Source organism: Narcine bancroftii, chromosome 10 (assembly GCF_036971445.1).
Source record: "Narcine bancroftii isolate sNarBan1 chromosome 10, sNarBan1.hap1, whole genome shotgun sequence".
Classification (NCBI taxonomy): Eukaryota; Metazoa; Chordata; class Chondrichthyes; order Torpediniformes; family Narcinidae; genus Narcine; species Narcine bancroftii.
In genome coordinates, this window is record NC_091478.1 from 69,642,354 (window position 1) to 69,654,354 (window position 12,001).

At 41.2% G+C, this 12,001-nt stretch overlaps 1 protein-coding gene across 1 annotated transcript in view; it reads left to right on the forward strand.

The window, feature by feature from the left end:
• The window catches only part of gabarapl2 (GABA(A) receptor-associated protein like 2), a 42,626-nt gene extending 34,738 nt beyond the window's left edge, over positions 1-7,888 (forward strand). The window contains exon 4 of the mRNA XM_069901276.1: positions 7,505-7,888. Coding sequence (XP_069757377.1) covers positions 7,505-7,595 — 91 coding nt within the window. The 3' untranslated portion in view covers positions 7,596-7,888. The remainder of the gene's footprint in view (positions 1-7,504) is intronic.
• The last annotated feature ends 4,113 nt before the right edge of the window (positions 7,889-12,001 follow it).

Below are 12,001 nucleotides of genomic sequence, written 5' to 3' on the forward strand. Positions count from 1 at the left end.
TCTATTTTCATCTTGCAGTTGATCCTGTGCATCGACTAAACCTTGATCACACATTTCAAATCTTTCAATGGTTTCAAGCTTAAAAGCTCCACTAATGACTTCCGCCATCGCATTAATCTTGGAAATAAACAGGTTCACAAAATTAGCTAAGTGACTCGATACAGAATATATCTTATCTTCAAGATCCTTAACAGACATTTCAACAGAAGTAGATTCAGGCATAATGGGGTCTTGCTGTTCCTTAGAAACCACGGGATCTTCTGTCCCTTCCCTTAATTTAGTATCTTTTCTAGCAGTTTGACTTTGTATAAAAATCCCTCTCAAAGTCCCCCCAGCAATGCCAGGAGACTGAAGATCAGGGTTATCTTTAAGCCAAATCTCTTTAATCATCTTCACTGAATCGATGTCTGGAAAAACCGTTGTAATTGAAGATGCATTTTGCAGCGCCACCACTATAGCAGTCGAATGACAACTCTTTAACTCTCCAGCTGGTGGCGCCCCAGCTGATTCAACTGTCAAAGCCTCAGCAACAACACCTGCAGTGGCCACCGTGCAAAACACTGGCACCCGTCCAGCCCCTTGTTCTGAAAGCTGTTGAGTGCGACCTTCAGAGAGCCTCACCGGCTTAAAACAAAGCTTCAATGCCGAACTCTGCACGTCCTCCTCTGCATCCATTCTACGTTGAGACCTGGCTTCTTGTAAACAAGTAGGCTCAGACAATTTCGGAAAATGTAGTTTTTTAACAGTCTGTTGATATTTTCTTTTACTTTTTTTTGCCTATAAACCATTAGGCGCTAATCCAACACCTCTTATTATTTATAAACTTTTAAAAGAACTTTAACGGGCACTTAAAGACAAAACAATAAATCAGAGTCAGGAGAGGTCTGGAAGGCACGTCTGTTCCCTACGCCATCTTGCCACGCCCCCCTTCGAATTAGATGATATTCTGATGCCAGTCGCTCGCACTAAGAGCATTTGACACACCTGTGCCAACTGCTGCCACCTGAGTGAATACGGCCTGGTCATCAACCCCGCAAAGTGCTAGTTTGGGCTGTTGGCCATTGATTTCCTTGGGCACCACAACGATTGGCATGGAGCTGATCCCTTGCTGGCAAAAGTCGAGGCCATACACCAGTTTGCCAAGCCCATTACAGTCAAAGGTCTACAGGAATTTGTGGGCATGATCAACTTTTACCACTGATTCCTATTGTCAGCGGCCTGAATCATGTGACCCCTGTTTGGCTGATGTTCGGTAAGACCAAGGAAATCCCCTGGATTACGGAGTCAGCAGCGATTTTCGAGCAGGCCAAGGACACCCTTGCAAACACCACCTTCCTGGTACACCCGTGGGTGGATTGCCCACAGCCCTCACGGTTGACGCTTCCAACTCAGCAGTTGGTGGCGTGCTGGAACAACTAATTGAGGGTCAGTGGAAACCACGTGTTCTTTAGCAGCACCTGCAACTCCCGGAGCTGAAATGCAGCACCTTCGACAGGGATCTGCTAGCCCTCTATCTCTCCATCTGGCACATTTGGTATTTCATGGTCTTCACAGACCACAAATCTCTCACCTTCGCATTGTTGGGTCCTTGGTTGGCAGCAACACCACCTGTCATGCATCTCGGCGTATACCACCACTGTCAAACACATCTCAGGGAAAAATAACGTCGTGGTTGATGCACTGTCTCGCACCTCCATACTCTCGGTGCATTCCCTTTCTCCAGGGTTAGACTATGCGGCGCTTGCTAAGGCACAGCAGCTGGACGAAGAAATGCCAACCTACTGCACTGCATTTTCAGGCCTGAAACTTGAGGACATCCCCATCGACCCAAGCTCATCGTCGCATTTTCGAGGCACTACATGGTTTGGCCCACTCATCCATTCGGGCAACCATCCAACTGGTGGTAGATAGATTTGCTTGGCAAGGCCTACACAAGCAGGTCAGGCACTGGGCCAGGACATGCATGCACTGCCAGACCTCCAAAGTCTAAAAGCATGTGAAGGCCCCCCTTCAACCCTTCCAGCCAATACACAGGTTTGAGTATGTCCATGTGGACATCATTGGCCGGCTACCGATCTCTTGGAGGGGCAAGGTATCTGTTCACCATTCTCAACAGGTTCACCAAGTGGCCAGAAGCCATACCACTTGCCGTCACATCCACAGAGTCCTGTGCCAGAGCCCTGTGCCAGAGCCCTCATTATGAGCTGGGTTGCACGTTCAGGCCTGCTTGCCAACATCACCTCAGATGGTTTGGGTGGAAGGGGGGGGGGGTCACAGTTCATGTCCAGCTTTTTTCCGTAGGGGCATGCACCAGACTCCACTCCAATAGCTGTATGAGGACCCGTACAAAGTGGTGCGTCAAATTGGAAGCATGTGCATCCTTGACGTGACCGCCTCAAGCTGGTGCACCCAGACCTGGAACACTCTGTGACTGTGCCACCCCCACGCTTATGAAGTTGGCCACCCAAACGGATGTGGACTCTGTACTTCCTAATGCCAGTTCGGGGGCATTGGGGTCATGTGACAGCTTGCCCAAGCAACAGGCTAACCGGATCACGGAGTCGTAGTCAAGTCTGCAGCAGATCTGACTGAGAGAGCTCTGGGTTCAGGGCAAGCCCACAGCCTGGCAGCTGACGTCAAAGTCCTGTGAGTTGCAAGCATAATTGAGTTCCGAGGGATTTAAGTGCACACGAGAGTTCTATTAAAGTCAGTTGGTTCAACTCATTTTTGATTCTGCGTGATTCTTTTGCTTTCTGTATGCCTAGTGGATTACATTGTGTGTGTGTGTGTAAAATATGTATATTCTCACAAGGTAATATTCTACAATTCAATTATACCTTTTCAAGGCGACTGTTTGTACAGAATCTCTGCAACCATAGTGAAACAGAAAATGCTGGAGGAACTCTACGTCAGGCAACATCCATGGACAACAAAAAATGTTCAGCGTTTTGGGCCAAAACTCTCCATTCCCAATTAAGGGTTTCTGTTCAAAATGTCGACTCCCTTTCCTTACATGGATGCTGCCTGTCTTGCTGAGTTCCATGAAAACTTGCGGAATTTTTCCTGCTTTCCAATGTCATGTTTACCTCTGCAAGCATTGTTTTTTTTTATATTGGGTTACCAAGTTCTTCAGTATTGGACTAATACACAGGAATCATGCATCTAAATTCTCACAGAGCACGTTCTGACATTGAATTCAACCTGTGAGTTAGGACAAGAGAAAAAGAAAGAACGACCAAAGTTCTTGAGAAAATCATCATCCTTCAGTGGTCATGCAATCATCCACGATGTGATTTGGATTTGGGAAATAATATTCATTGTCAATAGATAAAAGCAAAGATAAAGATACTTTTTATTTAAACTAAGATAATAAATTGAAAACAAATTTGAATTATAATAGTCCCTTAATTGGAAATCAAATTCTGCTTTTTGCCGTCTCTTAAAAAGCAGCAGTACCAGAGAATGAATGTGCCATTATAATGAAAGTTCTTTCTGCAAGTAGCAATGGCATGTTTTTTCTCCAGGAGTTGGGTTAAATGTTTTTTTTTCCTTGTTTGGACACATCAGTGCCATCTTTATTAAATATAGTTTCATCCAGTATCCTAACAGTTCCCTTTTTGAAATGTATTCATCACATTTAGGAAATTTCTGAACATTCTTTCACAGAAGATCTTTGCAGAGTTTTCATTCTGGGCAGTGAAAAAGCATAATTATATATTTTTTAAAGCTGGGTACCAGGTGGTTCAGATGCTAATAAATTGTTTATGATCGTTCTTCATAAATTATAAATGAATTCCTTTTGCAATTAAATTTGTAAATTATGGTTACAACAGGAGTGGGCCAAGGAATTCAAGCCTGACAACAGTGAGGTGTTGTACTATTGAAATCAAACCAGGACAAGATTTTTAGTGAATGGTGAGGCCCTGGAGAGTATTGAGGAACAGAGGGAGGGTACAGGTGCAAACTTCCATAGAAGTGATAGACACAGGTAGTGAAGAAGGCATTCGGCACTCTTACCTTCATCAATTAGGGCATTGAGTATAGTAGCAGCGATAATGTTACAATAAGGCTTGAACTACAAGGACAGGCTGGAACTTTTCTCTCGAGTGTAGAAGACTAAGGGGAACTTTTATCAATACTTACAAAACCATTATATTGTATGCCCTTTAGCCTTCCTGCTGTCTTTCACTTCCATTCTCAGCCACAGTTGCCTCATCCTCCCTTTGGAACACTTCTTAATCTTTGGGATGAATTAAATCTGTTTTTTTTTTGTAATTATTTATCGCACTATGAACCATATCAACCAATATATTTACAGATGCATCTTTTTTCCCCATCCCTCTCTTCCCCCTTCCCACCCCACCTCCAAAAACAGTAAATATTGGACATTTAAAATACAATCAAACAATATTTTTATACAAAAGGAATACAAACAAAAAAGACATTTCATCTACTTATTCACATTAAATCTGATCATGTTTATCTTCTTATCATTTTAGATGGTGGTGGTCCTAGGCCTGCTCTTTCTGTTATGTTCCATATATGGTTCTCAGGTTTCCCCAATCATTATAACTTTGTCTTTTAAATTACATGTGATTTTTTTTTTCCCAATGGGATACACTTAAACTTTGTTATATATTCCATTAAGGGTTATGGGGATAAGGCTGGAAAGGGGTACTGATGTAGTGATCAGCCATGATCTGTAAAATGGCGGTGCTGGCTCGACGGGCCGAAGGGCCTACTCCAGCTCCTATTGTCTATTAATGTTTATAGTCATAAAGTTCAACGTAGCCGTCTTGTATCTTTATTTTCACTTATTTTCCGCCTCTTCACCACCTCCATCCCTTTTTTCCATTCCTGATTTTTAAGTTTTCCTTTTTAATCTCAATATACTACAATTCATTTAAGACATTGAAATACCCCAACAATCCCCACAAGCAATAACCATTAAACCCCAAATGAACCTCCCCTCCTTGGATTGCCTCCTGCCTCTTGACAACAACCACAACTCCCCTTTCCATTCGGTTTGTGAACTTGCAAATGTCAACCGATTTCGCAGTGACCCTTATTCTCCCCCCCCAGAGAACACTATTTTCCTATACTTATAACAAAGCTTTCTTTTTTCCCTTCTTCCCCTTCTCTTATCCATCTTTAAATCTTTATATATTTATTACATATTTTTGTATATTTTCTTGTCATTCCTCCTCTCTTCTCTTGTCCTGCAAATGTTCAGCAAATTCTTGGGCTTTCTTTGGGTCCGAGAACAGTCTATTCCATTTCCCAGGAATGAATACTTTGAGTACCGCTGGATGTCTTAATATAAAGTTATACCCTTTCTTCCACAAGATTGATTTCGCCGTGTTGAATTCCTTCCTCTTCTTTAAAAATTCGAAGCCTATATACGGGTTAAAAAAAACATTTTTTTGTCCCTTATATTCCAACAGCTTATTGTCTTCTCTAACCTTCTTTCTTGCCTGCTCCAGTATGTTTTCTCTTGTCGTATATCTTAAACCCACCCCAACAGCTCTGCAAACCTGCTTGCTATAATATTGTGCCCCGTCAAGTTCAGGTGTAACAGTACATTTTTACAAGTTGCACCTTTCTCAGAAAAGATCCCAATGATCCAGAAAACTGAAACCCTGCCCTGTGCACCAATTTTTCAACCACACTTTAACCTGCCATAAAATCATACTCTTACCCTCACTGGCACATGGCACAAGTGGCAATCCTGAATACAACCCTGAGGGCCTTACTTTCAGCTTCCTACCTAACACCCTATATTTCCTTTTCAGGATCCCATCCCTTTTCCTACCTGTCATTGGTACTAATATATACTATGACTTCTGGCTGTTCACCTTTTCCTTTTGGAAGGCTATGTACTCTTTCTGAGGTGTACCTCTCCCAAGCACCTGGGAGGCAACAAACCATCCAGGTGTCTCTCTCACAGCCACAGGGTCTCCTATTTCCTCCTCTATCAAATTCCCTATCATGAATGCTCTCCTTTTCTCCCTCCTTCTCTTCTGATCCACAGGGACCAGATTCAGTGCCAGAGACCTGGTCCCTACCACTTTCTTCTGGTGGGTCTCCCTCAGTAGTATCCAAAATGTTCTACTTGTCATTGAGGGGAACGGCCACAGGGGTGTTCTGCACTACCTGCTTACTTGCTTTTGCTTTCCCTCTCCTGATTGTCAACCAGCTACTGGTCTCCTGCAGCTTTGTTGTAACTGCCTCTTTAACTCCAATCTATGAACTTCGCATTCTCCTGTACTAGCTGAAGGTCATTCAGCTGCAGTTCCAGTTCCCTAACACTGTCTGTCAAGATCTGTATCTTGATACACCTGATGCAGATGTAGCTACAATATTCCAACATTTCACAAGATGATCACTCCACCAAACTCATTGCTATTCTTGCTCAAATAGAAACTCTATGAATAAAAGAAATTCACCAGAGACTTAGCTTCTCACTGAAGCTTCTCTAACCAAAGCCTCCAAGTTCCACTCACACACTGGCCAATCTTACAATAGCCGGGCCATTTGAGCTTTCCTTAATGTTATTGGCTGCTGGGCCAACCTGCCTTTAAATCTACCACTGCTCACCAAGTTCTGGCTTCTGTGCTCTGTTCAATTTAAAACTACTGAACTGTACTAAATTTTGCAAGCACTTTCATAAATTGGCCCCCTTGTTAAAATCTTAAAATTCACAGTGAAGCCATTTAACCCGACTGGTCCAGCTGCTCTCCTCATTTGTTTGAAGTATACTTTCTTTTTTGCTTCTAACATGTATGATGTTTCTTTAAAATATAAAAGATTATACAGTAGAACCCCTGGTATTTGGCACCTATGGGGATTAATAGTTGCAGGATATATATTTTCCAGTTGCTTGAGACTTGCTCTTACAGTTCCCAATTATCAGTTTAAAAGACAAAAATACTGTACTTGCATGAATATATAATCATTAAAGCATTTTATTTTTTTCTAGTCACATTCTTTGAAAACATTTAACCATCACTACATCTGCAGGTTTCTCCCTCTCCATGGAGCTGTTCGAAAGGTGAACAATAACATTATAGATAATTAACCCCCCCCCAACTTAAGTTTACAGATAAAGCCTATGACTGGGACGACTCTTACTAAACAGGAGTAAGGAGACACCCTAACGGTGAGTGGCATCAACCAGTTCTTCTTCCTGGTCGACACTTTGCTGTTATACAAAACTATTCGAACAGCTGTTATGAGGGAAGAGCAACCAAGGCCCTCCCTCCGCTTGCTGAATATTTGCTCCAATCTTCACCAAAGGTTTATGTGTAACTTCAGAGAACATTTACTTTTACAATTTTAAACTTGCAAATTTTTTAATTCTATTATTTTGTTTTTATTTTTAACATTTATTTTCCTCTTTCTTTGCTGTTTGCTTGAATTCCAGATGCCAGGGCTTTATTGTGTATCTTTATTCAAGGTAGTAAAGTGGGTATTATAATAAAGCGATGTGTATGTTTCTCCCTAGTTTGACCATGGGCCAACTGTATGAGAAGGAAAAAGATGAAGATGGATTTTTGTATGTGGCTTATAGTGGAGAGAACACATTTGGCTTCTGAATATCTGTGTTTCAGCTCACCTATCAATGAAAAGCATACTTTTATTGAAGATACATTATCTTTTTGGAAAATGATCATGTGTGTGTGAAATATTAATTATTATGAATGCTTTTAACATTTTCCCATTCTGGTTATAATTTAAATTATATGAAATTAGTTTTCTTTGCAGTTAAATGTGGTGACATGCCTGCTGTTTGAACTTTTTAATTAGTTGAAATCTGTATTTAAGTTGTGTAAATATGGAATAAGGTGGCTGGAACAACCTAACCAATAATAAAAACCATCAGAATTTACTCCTTTTTTTTCCATTTGCAGCCTTAAATGTTCCAAACGTAAAAGAAATAAAACAGAAAATGTTCAAACCTTCTGGATCTCGAGAAGAATCTGTAGAAAGGAACTGGATCACTGTTTCAGGTCCTTCAGCAGATTTACAGCCTCTGGAGCCTTTTTTTAAATTTACCATCATTATGTAATATTTTAGAACTAAATTACTCTTAATAAAAAAAAAAGCCACAAAGTAGGGTTAAAAACTGGGCTATGTGGACCAGCAGTAGGGTAGAATTGCATTTCACATCGGATGTAACACATGCTCTCTACCACTGCCATCGTGGTGGGATCCTTAACAGCCCTTCTACATTCCTCAAAACCTTTTTTTTTAAAAAGTGGTGCAGTTACAATATTCACTTCCTAAACAGCAGCACCACATAATTCAGAAACATGCCAAATGCATTCGATCTCAGCACGCCTACCTGATTCAGTCATGGATGTGAACAATTAACAAGCAAACGAGAAACACACCGTTTGAAGATCCCCATCCTGAACAAGCAAGGTTACTCATTAGAAATTGTGTATGTCTGACTACCAAGAGGAGTGAGCCACTGCGGGCAGACAGCCATCATTGGTGCTGAGCAGCTGATTAGTCACAACCAGAATTCTCAGTATATCGGCATGGTTGGCCTAGCGGTTAGCGTGACGCCTTTACAACACCAGCGATTGGCCCAGGGTTTGAATCCCATGCTGACTGTAAGGAGTTTGTGTGGGTTTTATCCAGGAGCTCTGGTTTCCTCCCACTGTTCCATACGTACCGGGATGTAGGTTAATGGGGTGTAAATTGGATGGCACATTAGGGTTAGACTCATGGGCTGAAATGGAAGTGCTGTAAGTCTAAATTTAAAATTTAAATTTATCATTTCCAAATAGTCAATTATGCAAGAAACTTTCAAACCTTTTGTCAGGATCAGAATAACAATATTAGTTTCCTGAAGCAAAAAACGAGCTGCTGGAGATCAGGGTCAGGGATGGCCAACATTGAGTAGCGAGCCTCCATCAGGACCAAGCATAAAAGAGAAATAGCCAATATAACAAGGTAAAGGTCAGGATGATGCAGGAGTTGGATCCAGATAAGGATGGGTTGATGGAGCCAGGTGCACGAGGGAAGAGTGCAGATACAAAGGCTGGAAGGTAATAAGATAAAGGAGTGATGGTAGGCAGATGGAACAGTCGGGCCAGGGGATAAGAGGCCCAATGGTTTGAGTATGTGAGTGACAGGCAGATGGAACCAGGTGGGAGAGGGTAAAGAAATTGGGTCATGGGAGTTGGGGATGTTGAATTCAAAAGAGGGTGTATCAGGAGAGAAAGTAACAGACGTTGTGGGTTTACCTGAAATTGGAGAATTCAAGCCGCTGGCTTCCAGACTACACTGGTGGAATATGATATAGTGAACCTCTAATTAAAGTTTAGTCTCACCCTGGGTTAGTTTCCTGGTTACCTTTGTTTGTTTGAGAAACAATTTGACTTTAATTAGTTGGAATCAATCTGCAGCCCAAATATTTCTTTTGACAGTTCAGGCAAGTAAATGATAACAAGTTTATTGCTGTGTACAAGTACAATGTATATGCATCAATATTCATACTTGCTGTAACCAAACAGGCACTTTTGTTAACAATCGTATCCATCAAATTTCCCCAGTATGGAAAGAGATAATAAATATAAAAGACAGATGAATACAGATTCAGTTATAGTAAATGAAATAGTACAATAGAGTCGATAGGGCCTTTCGTGGTTCTGGAGTACTTTATGGTTAGGGTAACTAAGGGGAGGTTCAAGACCCTGGGGTGTTGGGGGGAAAAAACTGTTCTTAGAGGTGGTGGACTTAACACTTTAAAAAAAAAACCCTCATGAAGGTGACGGCTTGAAGAGCTTGTGGCCAGGGTAATGGAATAACATAGTGTAGTGGCTGTTAGACCGCCAGTGACCTGGGTTGAAATCCACCACTGTCTAAGGAGTTTGCATGTTCTCCCTGTGTCTGTATGGATTATCCCTGGGTGCTCCAATTTTCTCATGTTCCAGGGTTAGTAGTTTAATTGTTCATATGGGTATATTTGGCCAGAAGGCCCATTGTGCTGTATCTAAATTTTTAAAAAATGTAGCTATGATGTTAGCTGCTTTCTTCTATGTGATGCAGCATCCCATATAGAAAGGAGGTAGAAGCTTGTGATGCACTTGGCTATGTTTGCAACTTTCTGCAGCCTCCCGTGTTCCTGTGCATTTGAATGACCAAACTAGGCCATGATGCAACCTGTCGGTATTCTTTCCATAGTGCACCTGTCAAAGTTTAAGAGTATTTGACTATATGCCAAATCACTTCAGACTTCTTAAAAAGGTAGAGCTTGCTTTCCTCACAGTTGCCTCGATCTGCAGGCTCCAGGAGTGATCCTGCGATAAGTGGACCACCATGAACACTAACCCGCTTCACCACCATCGCATCAATGCAGGCAGGTGTATGGTCCCTCAGCATCTCATTTGAGCGACTTTTCTCATTCTACATGTCCTCCTCCTAAGGGCTTATATTTTTTTATTTCAAGTACTTCTTACTTGAATACCAAAAATATTTTGCCTCCATTTCCCTTCAGAAGTATTAAATATTTATTGCTTAAACAAGTTTTTCCTTTTGGTTCTTTTGCCAATTACCTTTGTTCCACATCTCTGGTTTTAATATTTTCCTTAATATAAAGTTTTTCCTCAATTGACTCTGCCTGGACCCTTCCCATTTTAAAATACTCCTATCAGATACCCTCAAACACTTTTCAAAGAATCATTCCAGCTTCCCCAGGCTATCGACATAACTAAATACTTCAGTCCATTAAAACATGGTAGCAAATTCTTTCTCCCTTCTGCCTTCTTCTTAAGATCATCAAATTTCCTTTAAAGTGCAGTCCTCAAAGCTGGACACATCAAGGCCCCGTTCCAGGACTGTACTGTTCTGTATTCTACCATTTTTGGTCAAACAAATGTGTGTAAAGGGTAATCACAATATTCATGGCCTTGTACTCCACACCTTTTTGTAAATCCCAGTATCTTGTGATTTTTTTGAAAAGATGTTTACTCAACCTGTCCTGTCCCTTTTGTATTTAAGTAGATTTACCCCAGATGTTTTCATTCCTGAACCCCTTTGAGAACTGTCCATTCTGTACATTGCCTCACATACAGATCCTACCTTGACCAGAAGTGATTCCACTGGTGCTGGAATCCAGAATCACCATTCTTTTCATCTGCACTATTTGAGAGCACATAACACCAAGAATAATTCCTTAAAACTCTTATCTAACTCATTGAAATCTACCGTTAGCATTAGATTCTTTTTCTACCTACTTTGTTGACACATGTACAATGACCATGGCCCATTCCCTGCACTGACGCTCCTCATGGCTCTACAGACACAGTGATATTCTTTGCCTTGTTACCAGTGAGCCAATACCAAGTAATACTGTTTCCCTTGTTTCACTGAATTTCCTTGCTCCCATTCTGTGGAAATGACAATGATAGCACAAGATTGAAAAATTCCAAAATGAAATCAACTTTTTACAAATTTCCTTATTAAATTCACATACTTCACACTAATAGAATCTCAGTCATGTGTTAGTAAATTTATACAACCTGAATCCCAGGTTTTTAGCCAATTGACAACCAAATTTCCAGTTACTGGTATTCACTCGAGCTACTTAATTTCAGCATTATTAGGTAGCGACAAATTGCAGTTAAGAACCTCTGATGGGGGGACATCACGTGATAACGTGGTGTTAGTACATGAAAACTCGACTCTTCTGATTTATTAATTTAAAATGTGTTTAAAAAGATTTAAAAAGGCAGGAAACTTATCAGTGTTTTTAAACACAGAAGCAACATTTTACAGCATGACTCCAAAAAGAGGAAAAAAGGATTTAAAAAAAAGCTTCAGACCTACCTCGAGCCCGACGAGAAGAGCAGACTGGAGGGTCTACAATGTCTGAAGCAGCGGACTGCAGTCCGAGTGGATCCCAAGGTGAGTGATCTCAAAGTGGAGACGCCTACTGGCACCTGCCCGAAGCAATGGGAGTATGGCGTCAAAGAAAGAACTGGACAAGAAC